The sequence below is a fragment of the Plutella xylostella genome, chromosome 24, assembly GCF_932276165.1.
Source record: "Plutella xylostella chromosome 24, ilPluXylo3.1, whole genome shotgun sequence".
NCBI lineage: Eukaryota > Metazoa > Arthropoda > Insecta > Lepidoptera > Plutellidae > Plutella > Plutella xylostella.
In genome coordinates, this window is record NC_064004.1 from 1,907,610 (window position 1) to 1,934,741 (window position 27,132).

General features: G+C 41.0%; 1 protein-coding gene and 1 long non-coding RNA gene across 2 annotated transcripts in view; one reads left to right on the forward strand and one right to left on the reverse strand.

The window, feature by feature from the left end:
• Positions 1-27,132, reverse strand: part of LOC105380676 (exportin-7) — a 57,385-nt gene that overhangs the window by 24,475 nt on the left and 5,778 nt on the right. Inside the window, exons 10-12 of the mRNA XM_048629725.1 lie at positions 25,868-26,010; positions 19,274-19,420; positions 15,540-15,569 (exon numbers count right to left, since the gene is read on the reverse strand). Of these exons, the coding sequence (XP_048485682.1) occupies positions 15,540-15,569; positions 19,274-19,420; positions 25,868-26,010 (320 nt within the window). The remainder of the gene's footprint in view (positions 1-15,539; positions 15,570-19,273; positions 19,421-25,867; positions 26,011-27,132) is intronic.
• Positions 2,031-7,678, forward strand: LOC125490544. The gene is made up of 2 exons (XR_007267734.1): positions 2,031-3,196; positions 6,908-7,678. It is a non-coding gene; the product is annotated as an uncharacterized LOC125490544 (long non-coding RNA).

Sequence of the window (27,132 nt, forward strand, 5' to 3'; positions counted from 1 at the left end):
AGGCAGCATTATGATCAGGAATGCTCAACAATTTGTTTTCTACCGACCTCATGGCTCTACCCTGAGAATGAGAACACAAAAACGAAAACTTGCACTTCAGGTATTGGGGAGATGAGGGGTTATTTAAAACACTGTACAATATGTTGAGAATATGAGTATTCCGGCGAAGGCGAATCGGAAGCCACTGTAATTGAGCTCGATACTCAGAAATGTGATCATATTTGCGCAATCCGAAAATGAATCGGATGCACAGGTTCTGGAGACGTTCGAGTTTGTTGAGTAGCTCTTCAGTGAGGTCAAGATAGCTTACATCGGCGTAATCAAGAATGGGAAACAGTAAGGACTGTGCCAACGTAACTTTAGTGTTCAGTGGTAGGAAGTACTGCAAGCGCTTAAGAGAATGGAAGGACGCGAACATTTTCTTGCTGACAGCATCTACTTGGGGAATCCAAGAAAGTGTGCAATCCATGATCACGCCAAGATTTTTTACCGAAGCTACGTATGGTATGACAGTCTGATCGTACATGACTCTCATGGCAGCTGAAACGTCAATTTTACGAAGCATCCGTGAGCTTCCGAGGATAATTGCTTGTGACTTTGATGGATTGAGCAGTAGGCCGAAAGACTTGACCCACTTAGAAATAATTTCCAAGTTTTCATTAATAACACTAACGGCCGTGCTCAAACTCTCTGGTGGTGCACCGGCATAGAGCTGAAGATCGTCTGCATATAGGTGGTAGTTAGAAGTAAGTTTGTTAGCCAGGATGTTGATAAAAAGGGAGAAAAGTAAAGGAGAAAGGACGCCGCCTTGAGGGACGCCAGCAAGAACTGGACACCAAGAAGAACTCTCGGCATCAGTACGTACACACTGCTGACGCCCTTTGAGATAAGACTCGAACCAACTTACAACTGCCGGAGATACGTTAAGAGATTGAATGACACCAAGGAGTAACTCGAAGTCAACCGAGTTGAATGCATTGCTGAAGTCCAGCAACGCAAGGACTGTAACTTGTTGATTGTCGATGTTGTGCCTGATGTCATCGGTGACTTTTATTAAGGCTGTGACTGTACTATGGCCTGGACGAAAGCCGGATTGAAATGAGTTCAGGAGTTGGTTGTTGGAGAGGTAAGAGGACAACTGTTCGAAGACTAGGCGTTCGAGAACTTTGGATAGAAAGGGTAAGATAGAAATGGGTCGGAACTGGGACAAGGATGTAGGATTAGGGACTTTTGGTAAAGGAAGAATGAAGGCCTTCTTCCAAAGGCTGGGAAAAGAACTGCACAGGAGTGAATAGTTAATCAAATTGGTGATATGCGGTAAAATTACGTCCAGAATCATAACTATCATATGGGCACTGATGTCATCAATGCCTACAGCTTTGCTAGTAATGTCAGAGATACATCTCTTAACGTCACGGCCAGTAACAAGTTTGAAATTGAAAGAAGGGCAGTCAGGGATAGGCAATGAAGAAAGATGATTAAGAGCTTCAGTTCTAATTCGATCATTTAGAATTAATGGAGGTGTAGAGAAATGCTTGTTAAGAGCAGAGAGGTCAATGTCAAAGTTAGAGTTTGCCTTAGATTTCCCTATGCCCAGTGTTTTCAAAAAATTCCACAACTGTGAGGTATCACAGTTTTCTATAGATGTATGGATGTATCGGCGTTTTGCGTCCCTACACACTCTATTGCAGCGATTTCTCAACTCTTTGTACGCCTTCAGATTCTCCTCGGTTGGCTGTTTCTTGTAGCGGTACTTGGCGTGATCACGTTTCGTCATGAAGCCTTTGATCTTGTCCGTAAGCCACGGGGCAGGGAGCTGTTTGACACGGACAGGACGAAGGGGTGCATGTTTATTGAACAGGTTTGTGAGTAGAGAGTTAAACATAGTTACCCTCTCGTCAATATCGTCTAAGTCGTTCAGCTGTGCCCAATCAATGGCTTTTGCATCCTCACAAAGACGCTGCATGTCCACTTTTTTAAAATTACGTTGGAGAATAGTACGCTTTTTAGGTTTGGGAGGGCGTACCTTATACGAAAGGTAAAGAAGATCGTGGTATGAAAAACAATCAGCTGTGAACTGGCCGTGTTTCATAACAAGATCGGGAGAAGAAACAATTATCAAATCTAGGAGAGTAGGTTCTGAGTTGGGTGAATGGTGAGTAGCTTGAAGAGGTAAAATGTGAAGATTTTTTGAAGTGACAATAGACTGCAAGGCATTAGACCGAGAGTTGTTTTTGAGAAGGCAAGTGTTGAAGTCACCCATGACGATGGTATTGTCAAACAAAGGAGAGAAATCATCAAGAAGTTTCTCGAAGGAGGAAAAGTAATTCACCGTCAGTGAAGGGCTATAGCAAACTCCGAGGAGAATCCTGGCGTACCCTAGACGCACTTCTATCAGAAGGTGTTCGGCTTTCCCAGAATATTCACTCGGAGATTTGCTGACGATCGAAAAGGGAATATGGCTACGTAGATATATAGCCACTCCACCTCCGCCCTTGTTAGTTCGGTCATTCCGAATCAGCTGAAAACCTGGAAGAGGGTAAAAAGATGAGTCAAGAGATGGCTTCAGCCAGGATTCAGAAACAAGGATGACATGAATATTATTATTATCGAAAGATGTAAGCATATCGGAGTAGTGTGCCGGAATACTCTGGGCATTTATGTGAACGACATTCAGAGATTTCGGACAGTTCGAAAACACATTGTTGAGATTCGAAAAGAGAGATACGTAGGACAAGTCACAACTGCTGGCTGTGGCAATTGAGGAACAAGAGAGAAAAGAATCATCGTTATCATCACTATTGGCAGAATCATAAATACTCATACTAATAAAATATATAAAATAAATACCTAAATATACAATATACTATTGTGACGCCCGCGCACCATAGAAACAAGAAGCCAGCGCGACGTCACGGAAAATTCCACGGCCGCGAGCAAGTAAACAACATCCGCCGCCGCCGCTGCCGCCACTCGATGACGTCATGGAAGATTCCACTGCCACTGAAGTAAACAAGATTCGCCGCCGCCGCGTGCCGCCACTCCCCACTACAGAAGCCGCATATAAAAGGGCGCACGCGCGGACAGAAAGGCAATACTCGTGGGGTCGTCTTAGTGCTCACACCTAGCTCTGGTTGCGGTTCGGTCGACCGCGTCGCTTCCGGAGGTCTAGTGCGCTAAGACATAGACCGGCTCAGTAAGTCTGCCTTCCTCAAGCTTGCGTTGTGGCCTTCCCCCGCACACGTTTGCAAGAGCCTGGTGGAACTACGGAGTTCTCGAAAGACCTGGCACTTCTACTAAGTCTGGTTGCGGTTCGATCGATCGCGTCGCTCCCAGAACCCAAAGGAACTGCCGGATTCTGTACCACGTTTATTCCACCCCTGCTTCCTCAACCTCTCTGTAAAAGGGCCTTCAGCCGCAAGCATAATTGTCATATCCAAAAGCATTTAAAAGCATAACGAGTCGCATCAGAATTGTCGATAAAATTAGATTATCGGTTCTTGGTCGTATTCATAGTCTGGGCCGTATGTTGTAATTATAACGTGTCGTTGGTTAAGCATTATATATAAATAAAAGTCAAAGATTTTATCCTCGTTGTATTCGTAAAACCAAATCAGTTGTTTCAATTCAAACTCCACTCAGATAGGTAACCCAAATGATCAGCCATTAGGTTAATTTATGTTAGCGTAGCACCCCCTGAGCTAGCCGCCCCTAAGGCGCTACGTTACATTTGGCGCCCAACGTAAAAACCCTAAAAGGGTAGGCCCACTTGTTTCGTAATAATAAGATTTACGTTACATTTGTTGCCCAAAATTAGTAATCCAAACGGGAAGACCATTTTGTTCGGAATTCAGGCCAAGAGTACAAGTAGGTACTTCGGTAGTCTTTCGTTTTCATCGGTCGGTCAAACCACAAGGGAGGTTCGGTTTTTGTCGTATTATGAGTAACTTAGTAGGATACGTCAAAATCGACTCAGTTTAGTAAGTGATTCGGTAGATTTCGTTGCATTTTGCCGGTCAATGGTTTACCGCCGCCGTTGAGTATCATCTTTGCATATCTCGAACTATAGTTGAGTGAGCAGCTACGTTGTTTATGTCAAATTTGGTCTCAAACTCGAAGACCCATTCGGGTTAGGTATTTGGGAGTAGGTTCAAGATTCGAACCCCAAATACAGAGGGTAAATCAGTCAGAAGTCCGTCCGTCATTAGTTAAAGAAGTCAAGTTATAAAAAAAAATAGAGGGTAAATGTCAGTACGCATTTACAAACCGAGATATATGAGTAAAAGTCCTTTCACAGGCAAAGCAGGTCTTACGCGTCAACTTTGATCCATAACTGGGGATCGTTTTGTCATATTTCGTACCATGGTTAAGTGAGTAACTAAGTCGTGTGTATGTCAAAGTCGGTCCAACTTGTGGAGCTGTCCGGTCAGTAGAAGTCTGTCGGTAAGACAATCAGTAGGTATACTTGCTCGGAGGTATACAAAATAAGTATGAGGGACGACGGACGTTCAGTACTGTTCAGTAAAGTATTTGGTAAATTAATAAAAGTAGTAAGTAAAGTAATAGTAAAAAAAAAATTAATAGCAAGAAATAATCAGTAAATAAGGGAATAATTAATAGAAAAATCAGAAAATAAGCAATAAGTAAAAGAGGATATATATTTTTTTTAATCGAGGAATTAGACAAATATTAACGCAGGAGTAAAGTTAAATCATATTTAAAATATACTCGTAAAAGAAACAGAATATATTTGTGGAGTGGAGTTAAATAAAAAAACCGTATATTATTTTAAAAAGTAACAGACCAAAAAGGGATAATAGTGTGGAGGAAGCAACATGAAGGGGGGTGTAAAAATTCCGAGTTGGTTCAAGTGTGTGAATAGCTAAGAAGTGAAAAATAATTTAATATTCAAATAAATAAGGATAGTTATTCAACAGAATATAAAGGAATAGCTATATCAAGGTACAGGGATAACTAAGAGCTCTGGAACACCTAGGCTGAGGAAATGCACGGGTTCCACCTCCATAGTACACCTAAAAATTGAAAAAAAAATTGAGAAAAAAAAGGCGACATAAGGCAACAAAAATAGGAATGAAAACCGTCTTGAGATAGATCAAGTATAAAACCGAAACTAAATATCGGGGTAGTAATGATAAATTTACTTATTTGTTTGTCATAAGGGCACAAGTAAGAAACAGGTCATTAGTTGGGTCATGTAAATAAACACATGTATAAGTTAGTAAATCCCACCGGTGGGGAATGTGTAAATAAGTACTTATTAGACAGATACGCGTATCACATAAAAATATATGTTAATAAAGGCCTTTAGGTATATAAAAAAATCTGATTTAAAGTAGAAGCAGTGAGTAATTACAACCGATAAGTATAAGATGTGAATAATAGCTCAATAAGAAAATGTAAAATTACAGTATGCAGCAGGTACGGTAAAATCGTAGTAAACAAGACATAAGTGGATACCGTAACCGATATTAAAAGGAGGAACTTGTACATATATAAGAATCGGAGTAAAATAAAACAAGTTAAAATTGAAAGATGTTAAAATAAAGATAAAAAGTATAAAAAACCAAAACAAAAAAAAAAGTGTAAAATACAGTTAAGCTTAATAAATAAAAGTATAAATAGTAGGTACAATAAATACACGTTACAAAATAAACTTAGAGGAAAACAAATAGTACTAAGTAGATATTAGGCATAAGGATATAGGATACATATTATAGGAATTAATAGTTTACCATAGGGTGGTAGTTTTGTATGATGGGCAACGATCTGTCGTTAGTCATGTAGATCGTTTTTTATTTGTTATTGTCGCAGTGTAATCAATAATAGGTTTATAGGACTACTATTTTAGAAATAGTTAGTAAAGTAGTCTTTGCTTATACGTTCTGAGAATACTAAGTGAATGTGGTTTTCTTTACGTGTGCAGCTAGTTTTTCGAAATAAGTTTTGTTTATGGATAAAGCAACTTCGTTGAGTCTGAGGAAGAGCCTGGCAAGCCTTCTAAGTTAGTAAATCAAAGAGATAATAGTGTTATACACACCTATAGTGTTTTGTTATTACATGGGTCAGAGGACGCTGATGTCGTAACAAAGTTGTTATTTTTGATTTGTCAAAGGAACTTGCAGTTTATGTTCATACTTTCGTTGATTCTGTCCAGAAGAAAGGACATAGTTTAGTTTTGTTGTGCCATCGAGGGCAGTAGGACTGCTATTTTAGAAATAGTATGTAAAATATCTAGTTGGAATAAACTTTATAACCGTGCATTAAATCAGTTATAATGGAATAAGTCGTGAAATCAGTTTAAAGTCGTTTAAAAACATAGTTAAGTTATAATGTTGTCATTTATTTTTTGTAGTTAAAAACAGTATACCTATATATTATTATACCAATGTTGGCCTAGAAAAGTAGACATTTGCGTTGAATTTTGTAGTAGTATTTTTAGTGGTTGCCGATAGGGGTAGCAGTTACCTAAATAAGGAGAAGAGAAGTGGAAAAAAAAGAAGGGGGAACCCAGAAAGGGGATGGTCAGACTCCTAAAATATATAAGGAAGTCGCAGTAAAACACAAAAATTCATTTTTTTTTGTTGTAGCAAAGGTGCTGCATTTTTTTTTTTAGTCGTTATTTTTGTTTGTCATATTTTAGGTGAAGGGATGTTTTGTTCTGTTTTCACTCAAAGTCAAAGGCAGAAAGGACTACCATTTTCAAAATAGTTAGTAAAATAGTCGCTTATATAGGTATAGGACTACTATTCTTGGAATGGTTAGTAAATTAGTTTTTATAAGTAGCACTTAAAAGTATGAAGATAGTTAAGTTTCGCAAGTTTTGAGGGACAAAGCCACAAAAGGATTTCAGAGTATACAACATGTACTTAGACGGTGATTTTTACAGGTAAAAATCTCCATAAGAAGGGGGAGAATGTGACGCCCGCGCACCATAGAAACAAGAAGCCAGCGCGACGTCACGGAAAATTCCACGGCCGCGAGCAAGTAAACAACATCCGCCGCCGCCGCTGCCGCCACTCGATGACGTCATGGAAGATTCCACTGCCACTGAAGTAAACAAGATTCGCCGCCGCCGCGTGCCGCCACTCCCCACTACAGAAGCCGCATATAAAAGGGCGCACGCGCGGACAGAAAGGCAATACTCGTGGGGTCGTCTTAGTGCTCACACCTAGCTCTGGTTGCGGTTCGGTCGACCGCGTCGCTTCCGGAGGTCTAGTGCGCTAAGACATAGACCGGCTCAGTAAGTCTGCCTTCCTCAAGCTTGCGTTGTGGCCTTCCCCCGCACACGTTTGCAAGAGCCTGGTGGAACTACGGAGTTCTCGAAAGACCTGGCACTTCTACTAAGTCTGGTTGCGGTTCGATCGATCGCGTCGCTCCCAGAACCCAAAGGAACTGCCGGATTCTGTACCACGTTTATTCCACCCCTGCTTCCTCAACCTCTCTGTAAAAGGGCCTTCAGCCGCAAGCATAATTGTCATATCCAAAAGCATTTAAAAGCATAACGAGTCGCATCAGAATTGTCGATAAAATTAGATTATCGGTTCTTGGTCGTATTCATAGTCTGGGCCGTATGTTGTAATTATAACGTGTCGTTGGTTAAGCATTATATATAAATAAAAGTCAAAGATTTTATCCTCGTTGTATTCGTAAAACCAAATCAGTTGTTTCAATTCAAACTCCACTCAGATAGGTAACCCAAATGATCAGCCATTAGGTTAATTTATGTTAGCGTAGCACCCCCTGAGCTAGCCGCCCCTAAGGCGCTACGTTACACTATAATAAATACAGTGTTACTAAATGTACTATTCTAAAATTATTTAATATAAATACCTATTTAACCTGCACAAATTTTGCCAAAACCCTATATTAAATTTTGTATAAAGAAAATAAATTAAAGTGTCAGAAATACTTATTCTGAGATTAATAAGAAAAATAAAAATAGTAACTGTTGTTCATATTAAACGTTATCGTTACTATAATAATAAATAACGAATTAATTAATCTATACTTGATACTTATAACTAAGCTCATAGCTCGCAAAGGTACATTTAAAAACAAGAGGATAAAAGAGGAAATTTGAGTATTTGTCCCACAAACCTGATAATAACAGGCACAGAATCCAACCGGCTCTGTATGTAGGCTGCGGTCACACTGGGCGCGTAGGTCTCCAGGCGATGTGGCTCTGAAGCCTTCACGTATGGCACTGAGGCCACCATACGTTGCCAATATTGCCATAGAGATAGTATGTAGTGGACTGATCTATAGCCATATCTATACTAGATACTTATAACTTAGCCCAGTGTTTTTCAACCTGTGGGTCGCGACCCCCTGGGGGGTCGCGAAGCTTCTGTAGGGGGGTCGCCAAAGGGCGAAAAAACTGGGAACTTTAGTACAAAAACAATAAAGACAATTAGTACTCATAATTTAAAAATAAAAAAAATCTTAAATGCGAAGGCTTGAGCTTGAGCTGAGCTGTTTTTTATTAATTAAATTATCTCATGGATCTGTTTTAGTGGGTACAATAGACCACATCCACACAGTAAGGCAGATTACACAGAATACCGAAGAGTATAATCAGCCTCTGTGTCTAGCCTTTGTGGACTATGAAAACGCCTTCAACTCCATCGAGACATGGGAAATTTTGGTAGCGTTGCAGAGATTTCAAATCGAATGGCGCTATATCGAGGAGTTGAGGAGTCTGTACGATGCCGCCGGACTTGGCATATGTATAAATGGCGAGTACATGACACACCTCTCTGCTTCGCGGACGACATTGTTATTATGGCAGAATGATGGAAGTGGCCTAAATGGATGATGGAAGTGGCCTAAATGCTGCTTCCAGCGCACAATAAGTACCGCATCACTAATTCTGAGTCACACAAAAAATATTACAAGGACTTGAAAAGCTTAGTTTCTGCCGCCTTTCACAATGAAAAGCGAGCTTACTTTCAGTCGAACATTAACAATAATGTTAAAAACCCCACCTCATTGTGGAAGAATCTAAAAAACACCGTTTTTCGCAACCACAAGACTACCGAGCTACCTGAAAATTTCAATAACCCTTACCTTAAGTCCATGTTCAACTTTCTTTCTGACACTCACACTCGTCATCTCCGTTCCTCCCATAATCATCTATTAGCACTACCCTCTTTCCATTCTGGTTTCATGTCAGACTCTTTCGCTGTCACCGCTGTGCGCCTATGGAACAATCTTCCCGAGAACATTAGGAAAGCTCCTTCCCGCAATGTCTTCAAGCGACTAACCCGTGCTCATTTTCTCAGCAAGTTAGATAAGTAGCATTTTCTTGTACCTCTTGGAATATTATAATTTTGTATGTATTATTGTATATATATATTTATTATTGAATTTATAGTATTATTAGTAATTTATATATGTAGGTATATTTTATGTATATCTATTAAGTTAATTGTCAAGTGACTTTATTTTGTTTTTGCTTTTTCAATTTAATAACTACTTTTTTTTGTTGTTGCACCTTTCTACTAGTTTTTCTGTACCTCCTGTAGGTTGGCTGGTAGAAAATGCTTTTAGCATTAAGTCCACCTTTTGTACACTTATATTTCATATTTGTGCAATAAAGTATCAAATAAATAAATAAATAAATAAATGATATCAATAAACACTTTTTAGATCTACCCGGCAATAATAATTTGAACTTAACAGATATTATATACTTTGAATCTCATAAATTTGGCTCACACAACTTTAACCTTAGTCCAATCAGTGAAGAGGAGGTTGCCAAAATTATCAAAAAATTTAAATCGAATGCATTGGGATATGACAAGATATCGCTAGACATGCTTATTCTTACCTTACCCCGCACTTTACATATTATAACCTACATAATTAATCAATCCATTCTGACATCCACTTTCCCTGAACTCTGGAAAATAGCTGTAATTAATCCCATCCCTAAAATAACTAACCCAATTGACTACAAAGATCTTAGACCCATCAGTTTACTTTCCACTTTGTCAAAAATTCTGGAGAAAGCCGTTTCTAATCAACTGACCTTCTTTCTAGAAACAAATAAAATTTTGCCATCTTTACAGTCAGGCTTCCGTAAGGGGCGCAGTACATCTACAGCTCTTATTGATGTTGTCGACAATATGCTTGCCAAACAAGAAAAAGGCATGGCTACTCTTCTAACTCTATTGGATTTTTCTCGTGCCTTTGACACCGTTAATGTCTCGCTGCTTCTTGCTAAACTATCATATTATGGTTGTGACTCTAAAGTAGTAAAATGGTTTTATAGCTATCTGGACCAACGTACACAAATAGTCAAGCTGAGGAGAAGTGATGGTACTACAAGCTTGTCAGCAAAGTATCCAGTGACCAGAGGTGTGCCACAAGGATCCATCTTAGGGCCACTTCTATTCGTTATATACATCAGTGATATCACTACTGAAATACAGCACTGTAATTACCATCTGTATGCTGACGACCTTCAGATTTACCTGGCGGGTAGCCCCTCTGACGTTGCAGAAACATGTTGTTTTATTAACCAGGACTTAGAGCGTATTGCAGTGTGGTCTAAGAGAAATTCACTGAAACTTAATCCTACTAAATCTAAATTTATGGTAATTGGCTCTAGGCAGCAAGTTTTAGCAACAAAAGCTAATAATCCCACAATAGTAATGGATGGAGGGTCTATTGAACAGGTTACTGAGGCGCGTAATCTTGGTCTGGTTTTTGACAGCGGTCTGACTTTTGAGAAACACGTTTTGGATGTGGTAAGAAACTGCTTTTTCAGACTTAGGGTTTTGTACAGAATAAGACCATACATAAATGAGGAACTGCGTATACAGCTTTGTGAGTCACTGGTCCTCTCTAAGCTGAACTATGCTGACACGGTTTATGGTCCCTGCCTACTTAAGAAAACTTTAAAATTGTTGCAACGAGTTCAGAACGCCTGCGCCCGCTTCTGTTTCTGTATTCGTCCACGTGCACATGTAACACCGTTCCTGAATAAATCAAATTTACTTAAGATAGCTGCTAGGCAGAGGTTGCATCTTGCTACAATGCTATTTGGTATTGTAAAGTATCAGACTCCGGATTACTTGTACAAAAAAATCGATTGGTCACGCAATTACCATTCTATCAATACTAGAGGTTCCAATTATCTGATGCTTACCCCCGCTCATAAGTCAGCTTCATACCGACGTAGTTTTAAATATTTAGCTTGCAAGATTTACAATAATCTTCCGCCACCAATCCGTGATCTCAAATCCGTCTCATCATTTAGGAGTCGGTATAAAATGTTTTTACTAAATAGGCAAAAACAAAATCAGTAATAAGCAGTTATATATATCACACGAGCACACACACATACACACAAACACACACACACACACACACACACACATTTCATTATACATTACATGTTTCCTGTCTTTCAGCTGGCCTTACAACTATACATAAATAACAGAGTACTCACAAGCATAGTTATTTACATGGGTACATATGAGTAAGCATTTGTTTATGCACTGTTATATACTATATACCATTTATTTCACAGTTTAACAGACACATTTATTCTTTCTTCCTATATATTTTTTTACAACGTATTTAAAGATCAGTTAAAATTAATAAAATGTTATATGCTAATTATGGAGCATGCACTTAGAATAGACCTACTTATAATATATGTATACGCCACATAGGTACCCTTTAAGAACTGGTTCTGGCAGAATTATCAGCGCTATATATATACACACTTATATATGTAGCACATGCTGAGTCTGAACCATTTCGCTATCACTGTGCACGACATGGAGATTGGCAACCATAAAATATTGTTAATTTATTTAATGTATAAGCTGTGTACCTACCTAATTTGTATTGTTAAGTGATTTTCCATGTTGTGTATTCTTGAAGGCGAATAAACTATTTCTTTCTTTCTTTCTTTCTTTCTTTCTTTCTTTCTTTCTTCCCAACGTGTAGGCTTCGGGGTATAAATTTGGACAAGACGAAAGTCATATAGGTACAATGCTCACATCGAACTGGAGCAGATGATCGTTGGTGAGGCAACAATCGAATTTGTCAGGGTGTCCACTCAGAATGCTCCAAAAAATTCCCTGACTTTTCCCTGACCATTTTAGAAATTTTCCCTGACTAGAGATCAAAATAAACAAAAGCTTGATTTGAAAGTTTTCCGTTCATTTGCGACACTTATTAAAAAAACTTCGACTGCGTAAAATATTTATACAGGGGCTGTAAAAAGTGTATATTAAGCCGAAAGAAACGAGAGTGAATCAGGCAGATCATTTCGAACAACATGATATTCCAAAAAAATAAATCCACACAAACTTTACTAGACACGTGAAGTTTGTGAAAAAAAAGCGAAATTCAAAAACACGTAGAACAAAAGTTGTTTGGAGTGATCCCCTGAGTCACCCTATTTCGGCTATGTACATCTAACACTATTGCAACATTATGTATAGAAAGCAATGATAAATTATAATCTCAATTTTTTTGTAAGGCAGGTGGGTAATTCCGAAAGGTTTTTGGGTGAGTTGGATACATGTTCGTATTTTGTCAATTTATGAGGACTGGTTGGGTCATTTGGATTCATGTAAGGACGCTTTGTATTGTTTAACAGACTTCTCTAAATACCCACGGAATTCGTGAATATTTTAGTTTCAAAAGCTGATATTTTTTTCTTTGCACGAGGGTAATTCCGAAAGAATGCGGGTTATTCCAAATGACATTTAAAACGAGTTATAGGTAATTTAAGCTAAAGGACCAAATATATTTTTCGATCAGCTATACCTTACCTTACAAAATCTTATTTCGAAATATTGCCTAGAACTGCCCAGATGTAATAATAATATAAACACTCTCAGCTTGTCCTAATGTACTCCCTTGCGGGGTAGGCAGAAGTACTAATACACATTGGTATGATATTTATAATTCGAAATTACCCGATCCACAGAATTTCATAATAAAATGTTCCAAAATTCGGAATTACCCTAGTTGGCTATATCCGGAAATTTAAATACAAAAAATATACATAGAGAGCTAGGGTTTGTTTTGTTTTTGTAGAGCTAGGGTTTTTAAACTCCGAACGTAGTGAAAAAAAAACGACAATCTTTTGGATGAAAAAACAATCAGTTAAATAACTTAACTAATTACTTAATTACCGATATGCGGATAATTCCGAAAATTCAAAAATTAGCATTTTTTTACTAATTTTACGTTTTAACACGCACGCTCGGTTCTAACGCCCTGAGTCAACCCAAGCAAGGTAGAAGATTAAGTTGCCATCAAGGTGAATGGTTCCACGGTTCAAAGTATGGCTGCGTTTGGAAGAAATCAGCAAAAATCAGAATTACCCGAAATTCAGCATTACCCGACTTCCTACCACCCTACAACAAAGTTTCAATACTTTTATTTTGCCATAACGTGTAATTCTTTTTTGTTTTTGCGAAATATATATTTTTTTACTTTTCAAAATATCATTTTACTTTTGAGAAAAGTCATTTAAATTTTGGAAATCCCAAGTGGGATCCACTGGTTATTAGCAAAAGACGTTAGTTATACCTATTTTATTTTATTTAAGCACACTTATTGATGGTACGATTAGTACAGAGTGCTTTGAAGAAGTACGCCTTCTCATAATTTTTTTTTATGAGAAGTTGGAAGCAGGTACATAAAATAAACTTTTTAATTCATGTATAAAACTTGTACTAGCAACAGGGGTATAGTAATCTTAGGACCTTCATAACAGAAATAACTCGAGTAAAGCGTGTTAAGCTTTGTAAATACCGTAATTAATTTAATTAAAACAAAACCAAATTCATATATCTTCGTATGGGTGCGACGCTTTAAAAAATTCATTAGGTGCCGCGTGGAGGCCACGCTTCTGCATACGCTCCCGCTAGCCGCCGTAGCAAATTATGAGAATTGATGAGTGAAATGAGCGCCGATACAACGCATCTGCACCAACACGTTATATGGGGACTAATTTTTCATCACGAACTCTTAAAATAAAAGTTATTCAGAATGGCAAGCTGAGTCACACTCTTTTGAAAGAAATTTAATTAAAAGGACATCATTTTACTTTTTAATAAACTATGAACTGAGTCTGGAATCTGGCTTACGAGATTTTATTTTATGACTAATGTATTTTACGTTTAAAATAGAAGAACAAAAATAATAACTAGCAAAGGAAAGAACTACAATTTTGCAAAAAAATATGCTTAACTAGTCATTTTTCCCTGACTTTCCAGGTGGCCCATCAATTTCCCTGACCTGACTTTCCATGACCACCTTGAGCTTCCCTGACTATCCCTGACTTTCCAGAAAGTGGACACCCTGATTTGTGCAAGATATGTCTACCTCGGGGAGACAAAAGGCAAATTCGGCTAGGCAGAAGCAACTTCTACAAGGAGGCTGCAAGGCGCATCCAACTGGGTTGGGCTGTATTCGGAAAACTTCGTTAGCACATATTCTCCTTGGCCATCCCTCAGAGCCTGAAGACTAAAGATTTCAACCAGTGCGTCCTGCCAGTGATGACGTATGGTGCAGAGACGTGGACACTGACGGTAGGACTGGTCCACCGTTTTAAAGTTGCTCAGCGTGCTATGGAGAGAGCTATGCTTGGGGTTTCTCTGATAAATCGTATCGGAAATGAGGTTTTCCGTCAGTCAGAGGATTAAGATTACTGGCATAGCTCTCAAAATATGCAAGCTGAAGAGGCAGTGGGCTGGTCATATCTGCCGAAGAACCGATAACCGTTGGGGTAGACGAGTTCTCGAGTGGAGACCACGAATAGGCAAACGTAGCGTGGGTAGGCCTTCCTGCCTGGTTCAAAGACGACGACCACAAGTGTTTATTTTTTTGTAAAGCCAGGTAGTTTGTCTTTTTACTTTCATTTCACCGTTGAAAACTTTTATTCAAAATATTGAAATGCTCAAAAAAGTCAGATAGAAAAAGCTAATTTCGAAAAAGAAATTCCGGGTCGCAATGGCATTAGTTGTACGTACCTATGTACATGGCCACACGTATTCTAAGTGTGTAATTCTAAAATAATGTGTTTTTAAATCCGATAACTATGTACTACTTTGAATCCTAATCATGGAGACCATCAATACGTCGTATAGAATGAATATTGGGAATACTGTAACATACACATACATACATGATAAAAAACCGAAAGGGTCAAGGGGGTCGCGAAATATTTTTTTATACCAGGGGGGTCGCGTCATGAAAAAGGTTGAAAAACACTGATAGCCTATAGCACAAAAAGGTACTTTTGAACACAAGAGGACTGCAAAGGTACTTTTGACACAAGGGGACGGAAGAGGAAACATGAGGAAATCAGAGGAAACGAACTTGAAGACTTTTGCTACAAACCTGATAATAACCGGCACGGAGTCCAGCCGACTCTGTATATAAGCTGCAGTCACACTGGGCGCGTAGGTCTCCAGGCGATGTGGCTCTGAAGCCTTCACATATGGCACTGAGGCTACCATACGTTGCCATAGAGAGAGTAAGTAGTAGACTGAGTTGGGAGCTGACTGCCACATCTGGGGAAAGGAGGTTGAAATTATTGACGATTGAATGGTGTAGTGGTTAGTGACTTGCTATGGCGAAGGTGCCGGGTTCGATTCCAAGGGGCACATTTTGTTGAAAGACAGATATTCTTGGGTGTTAATATGTATCTAATAGTGGTGGGAAAAACGGCTACATTTTGATAACACGCTACAGACGCTATGTTACACTTTTTTTAGCAGGTTATTTAATCCGCTACATTATAACGATATTGAAGAGCAAAAAAAAAATTGATGAAAAAAAAAATTGATGAAAAAAAAAATCATGAAAAAACCAATGAACTTTCCTTCATAATTTACAGGCTTAGGACTGTCTATAATGGCACATCACTGTTTCCATAATGGCACATCACTGTTTCTCTTCATTTTTATGAATTATTGTCAAACGTTCTTTAATTGCAATAACTATTTACACAAAACACTTTAAAACCACTGTAATATCCTTTCAATGTTTCATCCACTTACGAAAACACACGTAAAGTAAAGATAGGTAAATTGTCCAGTCAAAGTTCAATCACACACAATCACAAAACATTTAAAATACGAAATTGTCCTCAGAACCAAATTGTCCGTTAGAAAGTACCTAGGTATTTACACTTACACAAACACTATTTATTTTCAATTTTACACTAAACCTAAATAAACACTATACCTATTTTAATACGTTACTATTTAAACTATTTATTATTATGTATATTTACAAATATTTATTTACAGCACGCAAATGCAACAAAACAAACAACGCGATCGTAATTCGTAACGTTACGCGAGGCACAATTAGCATAGCGGCCACCCGTGGCCGTTGCCAAATCGCGACTGCGGAGCTAATTTCAGCAGATAGCGGAGCGCTATTGCGTAGTGAAGCTTGCAGCTTCGCAGCGTCTCGCTCTCTCACACGCGAGTCGCGCGACGTTGCACCGTTGAGAGAGCGAGACGCTACAAAGCAAGTGAATATCGCCTGCGCGGTTATCGCGCGCCACGTCTCGCGGCTGCGAGAAATAGCGGAGCCGCTCCGCTATTTCTAGCAGTAGCGTCGTGGCAACGGCCGCGGGCAGACGCTGTCCAATTTTGCGAGCTAAGATCGCGAGGGCGCGTCGCGTTATAATTATAGCAGCATTTGCGCGTTCATAAAGCGAATGCTATTCGTTGCGAGCAAATCACTTGCTATGTTTTTTAGCTATATGTTATATTAACCTCCACTAGTATCTAATATGGCATCTGCCCGATATCCATATTACATAATATGGGTTTGGATGACCTTGTGTGAGATGTTCCCAAATATAATTATTATGGTTGTTAATCTTCAACCAGAACAGGGATGTTATACATTTGGCTGAGTTCCCATGTGGGGGTTGGGTTTTCCGAAGATTCGCAGCGCTGTGCTAACCACGGCTCTAAGAGCTTATACACAACACTGCAAAAAAATACGGCAGTGATCAAGCATTTGCCCTGAACAACTGTCAAAACTGTCACACATTTTTACGATGCGACGTCGCAACGCCTTTTTACGTTCAAGCCCGATCTCGTTGCATTAAGCGATCCGATTGCGTGACAGTTCTCGTTCGTCAGTTCGATTGCGTAACAGTTTTCGTTCGTTCGTTCGTCGATTTCGAGAGTGTCCATCACCTGCAGGCTCTGCACCGTGAACTTGGCGATCAGCTCGATGAGTCTCGGGTAGTTGTCCACGAGCACCAGCTCCCCCAGCTGGTAGTTGCTCTTCAGTCGCCGCGAGGAGACGCGCCGCCCGTCTGTACCGACATGCCGACGTACACACACACAACCACACCGAAGCACGAGAAAACACTGTTTCATCCGAAACGGTTCGTTCTTAGACACCATGGACACTATTTAACGAAATTTCATCATAAACGATTCATTCTTAGACACCATGGACTAGAAATGCGCGTTATTTCATCCAAATCTATTAATTTTTAGACACCATGGACTAGAAATGCGCGTTATTTCATCAAAATCCATTCATTCTTAGACACCATGGACTAGAATAGCGCAAAATTTCATCCAAATCCATTCATTCTTAGACACCATGGACTAGAAATGCGCTAAATTTCATCCAAATCGGTTCACCTGCAGGCTCTGCACCGTGAACTTGGCGATCAGCTCGATGAGTCTCGGGTAGTTGTCCACGAGCACCAGCTCCCCCAGCTGGTAGTTGCTCTTCAGACGGGCTAGGAGACGCGCCGCCCGTCTGTACCGACATGCCGACGTACACACACACAACCACACCGAAGCACGACAAAACACTGTTGCATCCAAAACGGTTCGTTCTTAGACACCATGGACACTAATTAACAAAATTTCATCCAAAACGGTTCATTCTTAGACACCATGGACTAGAAATGCGCGTTATTTCATCCAAATCTATTCATTCTTAGACACCATGGACTAGAAAAGCGCAAAATTTCATCCAAAACGTTTCATTCTTAGACACCATGGACACTATTTAACAAAATTTCATCCAAAACAGTTCATTCTTAGACACTAGGAATGCACAAAATTTCATCCAAATCCGTTCATTCTTAGACACTATTTAACAGAATTCCATCCAGGCCGGTTTACCTGCAGGCTCTGCACCGTGAACTTGGCGATCAGCTCGATGAGTCTCGGGTAGTTGTCCACGAGCACCAACTCCCCCAGCTGGTAGTTGCTCTCCAGCCGCCGCGAGGAGACGCGCCGCCCGTCTGTACCGACATGCCGACGTACACACACACAACCACACCGAAGCACGAGAAAACACTATTGCATCCGAACGGGTCGTTCTTAGACACCATGGACATTATTTGACAGAATTTCATCCAAAACGGTTCGTTCTTAGACACTAGAAATTCGCAAATTTTCATTCAATATGGTTCATTCTTAGACAGCATGGACACTATTTAACGTAATTTCATCCAAAACGGTTCATTCTTAGACACCATGGACTATAAACGCGCGTTATTTCATCCATAACGGCTCATTCTTAGACACCATGGACACTATTTAAAAAAAAAATCATCCAAATCTATTCATTCTTAGACACCATGGACTAGAAATGCGCAAAATTCCATCCAAATCCGTTCATTCGTAGACACCATGGACACTATCAAAATTTCATCAAAAACGGTTCACCTGCAGGCTCTGCACCGTAAACTTGGCGATCAGCTCGATGAGTCTCGGGTAGTTGTCCACGAGCACCAACTCCCCCAGCTGGTAGTTGCTCTCCAGCCGCCGCGAGGAGACGCGCCGCCCGTCTGTACCGACATGCCGACGTACACACACACAACCACACCGAAGCACGACAAAACACTGTTTCATCCGAAACGGTTCGTTTTTAGACACCATGGAGTAGAAATGCACAAAATTTCATCCAAAACGGTTCATTTTTAGACACCATGGACTATAAATGCGCGTTATTTCATCCAAATCCATTCGTTATTAGACAGCATGGACTAGAAATGCGCAAAATTTCATCCAAAACGGTTCATTCTTAGAAACTAGGAATGCACAAATTTTCATCCAAATCTATTCATTCTTAGACACCATGGACACTATTTATTAAAATTTCATCAAAAACGGTTCATTCTTAGACACCATGGACACTATTTAACAAAATTTCATCCAAAACGGTTCATTCTTAGACACCATGGACACTATTAAACAAAATTTCATCCAAAACTGTTCACCTGCAGGCTCTGCACCGTGAACTTGGCGATCAGCTCGATGAGTCTCGGGTAGTTGTCCACGAGCACCAGCTCCCCCAGCTGGTAGTTGCTCTTCAGCCGGGCTAGGAGGCGGCAGAACTCGTGGTAGTTGAGCGGGTCTGATAGGCCCTGGAAAATAAAGAGGAAAATATTAGTTTTAGTACAAATATCTTTATTCTTTGTTTATCATTTTTAAGGGAAGACAAAATAAATCGCTACACCCTTCAGTCCCACAAGTCAGTTATCAACGTAGATAAACTCGTTTAATGCGCGTTCGACCAATGACAGCGCCGTGTTTAGCTTGAATCGCGATATAGTGATGTTTATCTATATCTATAACGAACTTCAATGTCTCTTCATTATAAAGATGTACCTATATACCTGTATAAGTACCTATAATTAAGTGAACACTTTATTAAGTATTTTATTTATGTAGCCTAGATGTATGTAACAAGTGTATCATTTGTTGGTCTTCTAATAAATAAATAAACTTTTGCAAGAGGGAGTCGGGGACTGGTCAACATTCCGAAAGGGCCCTTATAGTATACGGAGAAGAATGGGGACAAGAAACTCCAGAGCCATCTTTTCAGATACAGCCAATTCGTTTTTTTTTTTAATATTTTTATTAATTGTAACTTTGCTTACTGAAATGGTGAAAGAGGGTATTTGACAGTCTGGCATAGAGTACGACCTTAGCCTTAGTAGTCAACAGACTCTTATTGCATTGTATTATGCTGCTACCCCACCTGGTTATTTGTATTTGCGTATTTTCAAAACTTCCATGTATGGTCAGTATATTCGCCAACCTAATTTGATAAATACAGCAAACATCCAATCACAAGCACGAATAGCCAAGTGCTGAGAGAGTTGTCGGGTAAGTCTGCAACCTTACACCGCCACCCGTCAGATGTTTTCAAGCTCCCCGAAGGCCTCTGACTAGGCTTAATGAGCCTTAACACCTACCTGCCTACTGATGAAAACACAGATCCAGAAATCAAGTCTTATCGTGAGGCATCCACAAGCCTTAAGAAGTCCAAACACATACCACCCATCGTGCTAGACATCAACCCAAGCTGGACCCATGAAACGGTAAGAAGTCTCATATCATCTTTTACTCAGAACTATCACATTCAGTACCGGGGTAATAACAAATTAGCCATAATTTGTTACACCGCTGAGGCCCATCAGCTAGTCAAAGACGGTCTCCGCAAAGAAGAAGCATCTTTTATCACCTACACCCGCAAAGATGAAAAGACACCAAAAGTCGTGATTCGTGGATTACCTGCATATGTGGAGAACGACCTCCCTTCGGAGCTAGCCTCACTAGGATTTGATGATGTCAAAGTCTCAAAACTAATTTCTACGCGAAACCCAGACGCTCCTTGCCCGCCCTTTCTTGTCAACCTCCCTGTGGGAACTGACGTACTGAAATTTCGCCAGATTAAATATTTATTCAAATGCGTAGTCACCATGAGTAAATATAAACAAAATCGTTCCATGTGCACGCAGTGCTATAGGTGCCAAGGATTCGGGCATTCCTCGAGAAATTGCAACATGCCACCTCGTTGTGTCAAGTGTGTAGATTCACATCCACTGGGCCAATGCCCTAAAACAAATCGAAGCGAGCCTGCTCACTGCGTCAATTGTAATGAGGATCACCCTGCAAGCTACTCTAAATGTACGGTACGTCTCAAATATATACAACAAATCCGTGACAAGCGTGAACAACAGCAACAGAGAGTCAAAGCGGCGTTTGCTCGGACTAGCAACCCAATAGACATGAATAGAAAATGGTCAGAAGTTGTATTGGGCAAAACACCAAGCACCGTGCAAGAGAAACCCACACTAAAATTGAATGAACCAATCACTCAGTTCTGCCAAGACGCTGAAACTATGGAAATACTGCACATTCTTCAGACTATTAAAAGCCTTAAAACGGAATTTACGAAATGTGGAAGCATGTTGGAAAAAGTCATGTTAATTCTGACTCATCTCGGACAGTATGTCTGACCAATCCCAACTTAGGTTTCTCTCATGGAACGCCGATGGAGTGCGTAGAAAACAACACGACTTGTACCATTTAGCTGTAAGTACCCTATGTGTCGATGTAGTTGCTCTTTGTGAAACCAAACTATCGCCAAATGTCCAGATTATATTCCCAGGGTTTACTTGCCATAGGCAAGACAAACATAATAACGATAGGGGTCAAGGAGTGGCCATCCTCGTCAAAAACAACATAGAACACTCTTTGCTTTGCTTACCACACACCGAACACATTGAAGCAATTGGTATAAAAACCGAAATCTCCGGCATAGAATTTATTATTATATCAGTTTACCAATCCCCGAACCTACCTTTGCTGGTCAATGACATCGATTTATTACTCAGTCTTGGTCCTCGTGTACTTTTAATGGGTGACTTTAATGCGAACCACGAACACTGGCACAAAGGTTTAGGCAACATACATGGCAGACGGCTTTTTCACCACATGCTTGACCGCGACTTTATAATCCATGCGTCTAAAACACCGTCACTTATCCATTACCGCGGCGATCATAATGCTACGAACCCTGACTTGGTGTTATCTCTCGGTGTGGATCACATTAGTGAAGTAAAGACCATACCAGCCCTCTCATCTAACCACCTTCCCTTATTTTTCGCGGTTGGGGGCGCCCGACCCGTAATCCCCCGGTTCGCTTCTTCAAATATGATCGTGCTGATTGGAAAGGATATCGATCTTTTCTTGATGAAAACATCTCCCTATCCTCCCGTGTATTCAACAAACCATCTGAAATTGATGATGCGGTAGCAATCCTCCATAAATACATCTTAGAGGCCAGAGATCGTTTTGTGCCAACGGGGACTAAGCAGCTTCAACAAGTTAAACTGCCACGTAAAATCAAAAGAATAATCAAGCATAGAAACTTCCTTAGACGTATCGAGCAAAACTCAGTAAATCCTATTGAAAAACGAAGCATCCGTAACAACATTAACCAATTTCAAACTCTCATCCAAAACGAAATCCAATCCCATCTGGATAAAATCTGGAATCAAAAATTAGCCCAGGTTGATAACCCAAGCTCGGACATCTGGCGTCTTGCCAAATCGCTTAGAAATAAGTGTACCGGTATCGCTCCACTTAAGGTTCCCCAAACAGGTGCTGTCGTTACTAGCCCTGATGACCAATCGGAAGCTCTAGCTGACGCTTTTCACAGCAACATGTGCCTCACAAACAAATGGAACGACGATGAGATGCTAGCCGATATCCAATCAGCCCTAACTACTCTTGATACAACAACAGTGTCTAACAAGCTAGAAAACCCGACCAGACCTAGGGAAATATGGCGTTCACTGAGAAAGCTCAAATGTCGCAAATCTCCAGGTGAAGACAATATTCACAATACTCTCCTCAAGAACCTATCTCAGAAAGCAGTAGTATATCTTACTAAAATAATTAATGGCTGTATTTTTCTAAACTACTTTCCCAAAATCTGGAAGTTTGCAAAAGTCATTGCCATAAAGAAGTCCGGTAAAGATGAATTTATCCCTAGTAACTACCGGCCCATTAGCCTTTTACCTGCCCTCGGAAAATTGTTTGAGTCAATTATATACACTCGCCTAAAGAAATCCACTAAACACCTGTTGAAGTCGGAACAATTTGGTTTTAGAGATTCACATTCAACAACACAGCAGCTTGCTAGAGTAGCGGAACATATCTCCCACCGTTTAAACCTGAAAGAGTCGACTGGTATGATATTGGTTGACATTGAAAAGGCCTTCGACACGGTCTGGCACGATGGCCTAATCTATAAACTATTAAAATGTCAAGTTCCAATAAATTTAGTGAAACTTATTGGATCTTACCTCAAAAATCGTTATTTTTCAGTCCATATTGGCGATCGAGCTAAGTCAAGGCTTCGCTCTATGCCCGCCGGTGTGCCACAAGGCTCAATTCTTGGGCCTTACTTGTTTTTACTCTATGTCAACGACATTCCAGTACAACCCCGAACAAGCCTAGCCTGTTTCGCCGACGACACCGCTTCGTTTACATCATCAAATGACGTCGATCTCATAGTTAGCCGCCTACAATTGTCACTGGAAAACCTCCATTCTTATTTTACCAAATGGAAGTTAAAATTGAATGAAGGTAAAACAGAAGCCATATTATTCTCCCGCCATAGGAATGAACCCAAATCCAAACTTAAAATCGGTGGCCATACAATACCGTGGGCCAAGTCTGTGCGGTATCTCGGTGTTACACTGGACAAAAAATTAAACTGGTCTAAACATATATCCAATATTCGCCGTAAAGGTATAGTAGCTCTTAACTCTCTCAATCCGATACTAAACCGACATAGCAACTTAAGCTCACACACTAAGCTCAGAATTTATACCACCTTGGTACGACCATGTATCACATACGCGGCGCCTGTATGGAATAGCACCTGTGATACAAACTATAGATTTCTTCAGGTAATTCAAAACAAAGCACTTAAAATATCGTACAATACACCTTACCGGACAAACTTACACGAATTGCATACTTCAATAAACCTACCGTTGCTTCGTGATTTTGTAATGAGACAAACACGCAAATTCTTTGATAATAACCCATCACATTCTAACAAATTAGTGGCAATGATTGGTCAAACACGTATCGACAAATTCATCGACACATACGGTACATACAGATTACCCCATCACTACTTGTTCTGTCCGGACTGACGTCACGCAACTCACGCGCTGTGTGTGTGACGCCCGCCTGACCGGTATGTCGCTCGTGGTCGGCGCGACGCGGCACTCGATATGCAGCCATAAGTACAGCGCTGCGCTGTACATTATCCCTCGCTCGCGGTACACGGTACCTTTACTTAACGCGGGTAGTCTCGCTGGCTGCTACTGCTGCCTATTGCGACCGCGTCATGCTGCCCTCGACTAACATTATTACTTACTAATAATTATGTAAGTAAGTACCTGCTATACACTTATTTTATAATAAGTTGTTAATATTAGGTATTTTTTTCTTAGGTAGCCTACACTTTGTAACTGTCTACTTCCGTACTTCATAATACTTAGGTATTTGTCATAAATGAACTTCCATACTTAGGAACTCATATCTCGTGGTTATTTAACTTATTGTACTTAATGTAAAATAGAAATATAATGTACTTGAATAAAACGTTTGATGTCACTAACTTTTAAACCTGGTATTGTATGCTTAATTTTAAGATAAAAGTGTAATTGAATAAGTTACTTTACTTTAATATTTGTTATTTATCATTTATCCAATAAAGAATTTTTGAAACAAAACAAAAAAACCTACCTGTGTGTGCAGCCTACCCACTCCTGCCTACCTGCGTGTGCTGCCTACTAACTACACCTACCTGTGTGTGCTGCCTACCCACTTTTGGCACCTAGATGTATGTGCTGCCTACCCACTCGCGCTTACCTGTGTGTGCTGCCTACCCACTCCCGCCTACCTGTGTGTGCTGCCTACCTGCGTGTGCTGCAGGATCTGCGCCACGCCCTCGGCCAGGCGGTTGAGGAACTTGGCGCGCTCGTTGTTGCTGAACAGCGAGCGCCGCACCAACGCCAGCTGCACCAGGCACGCCAGCGCCGGCTGCGGGGCGCTTAGTGACTATGTGTGCTGCCTACCCACTCGCTTGTGCTGTCTACCCACTGATTCCTACCTGTGTGTGCTGCCTACCCACTCGTTTGTGCTGCCTACCCACTTTTGGCACCTAAATGTATGTGCTGCCTACCCAGTTGTGCTGCCTACCCAGTTGTGCTGCCTACCCACTCGTGCTGCCTACCCACTCGTGCTGCCTACCTGTCTGTGCTGCCTACCCATTGGTGCCGCTATTTGTGTGCCGCCTACCTATGTGTGTTGCCTACCCACTCTTGCTGCCTACCTGTGTGTGCTGCAGGATCTGCGCCACGCCCTCGGCCAGGCGGTTGAGGAACTTGGCGCGCTCGTTGTTGCTGAACAGCGAGCGCCGCACCGACGCCAGCTGCACCAGGCACGCCAGCGCCGGCTGCGGGGCCCTTAGTGACTATGTGTGCTGCCTACCCACTCGCTTGTGCTGCCTACCCACTTGTGCTGCCTACCTGCGTGTGCTGCAGGATCTGCGCCACGCCCTCGGCCAGGCGGTTGAGGAACTTGGCGCGCTCGTTGTTGCTGAACAGCGAGCGCCGCACCGACGCCAGCTGCACCAGGCACGCCAGCGCCGGCTGCGGGGCCCTTAGTGACTATGTGTGCTGCCTACCCACTCGCTTGTGCTGCCTACCCACTGATTTGTACCTGTTTGTGCTGCCTACCCACTGGTGCCTACCTGTGTGCTGCCTACCTGTGTGTGCTACCTACACACTTTTGGCACCTAAATGTATGTGCTGCCTACCCAGTTGTGCTGCCTACCCACATTAGCACTTAAACGTATGTGCTGCCTACCCAGTTGTGCTGCCTACCCACTCGTGCTGCCTACCTAACTGTGCTGCCTACCCACTGGTGCTGCTATGTGGGCTGTCTACCCATTGGTGCCGCTATTTGTGTACTGCCTACCTGCATGTGCTGCCTACCTGCGTGTGCTGCAGGATCTGCGCCACGCCCTCGGCCAGGCGGTTGAGGAACTTGGCGCGCTCGTTGTTGCTGAACAGCGAGCGCCGCACCGACGCCAGTTGGACGAGGCAGGCTAGAGCCAGGCTGCTTAGTGCGCCGCCGCCTTTGGAACAAGAAATATGGGTAGTGGATAGATAGATAGATAGAACATTCTTTATTTGTACAGTAAGGGGCAGATAAACCTGACCCCCCTCAGAAGCATTGTTAGTATGAGAGGGGGGTCAGGTTTATCTGCACCTGACCGTACACACACACACACAATAAACTTACATAACTTAAATACTAACACATATGTACAAAAATAGTGGCCTTACAGCTTTAAGCGATTTTTTTAAGACAACCTTGGGGTGGAAGGATATTTATGATCAAAGAGGGTTGTATTATTATAATGAATTATGAATGATTATTAGTTATCGAAAGTAAAAAGTTCCACTTACAAAATGTCGACACCAAATTACCCCTATTTTTTTCAAATATTCATATATTTGGATTGTAACAGTGGTGAAAGGATTGGCCATTCAGTTCAGTGTCAGTGACTGCCAAGAATGCGTCAGACTTCTATATGGAACAGGTGATACGTCACTTGAGTAAACTTCGTTGAAAGACCCATGCCAGCCAGGTTATGGGCTTCAGTGTGCGAATCACGAATATTGTCGACTCTAGTCGATAGTAATTCGATAGGCGGGACACTGAAGTTTGTATACTGCGTTTTATTAGTTTCTAACGTTACCGACAGGGGCGCTGATCAAGATTTCATACAAATTGCTATCGAATTACCACATCGACGGTTGTGCGAACCACGAATATTGTTCCACGAAACAGACGTTTACAAATTTGACACTAGAAAGAACCAGAGTCGCGAGCACAGGAATCGAAACCTCCGTTTACGTTACGTATCGTCAACTGTCACTGTCAAAATGTAAGACAAAGTTAGTTCCAATAGTGACATGTTTTTTCCATATGTTAGGTGGAATTTCACCAAACGCTAAACGTATTTAGTAGCCTGTCATACGTATGTCAGTTAGTACAAAATGTATTTAAAATTTGATTTAAATACGTTTAGCGTTTGGTAAAAGTGACCCTTCGTAGATTCGAAAATAGTATCGAATCCGGTGCTCGCTGCACTGTGCATTTTGACAGTGACATTTGACGATACGCATCGTTTCGAATCCTATGCTCGCGACTCTGGTGTAGGAATTACTATTGTAATCAAATAATAGAATAG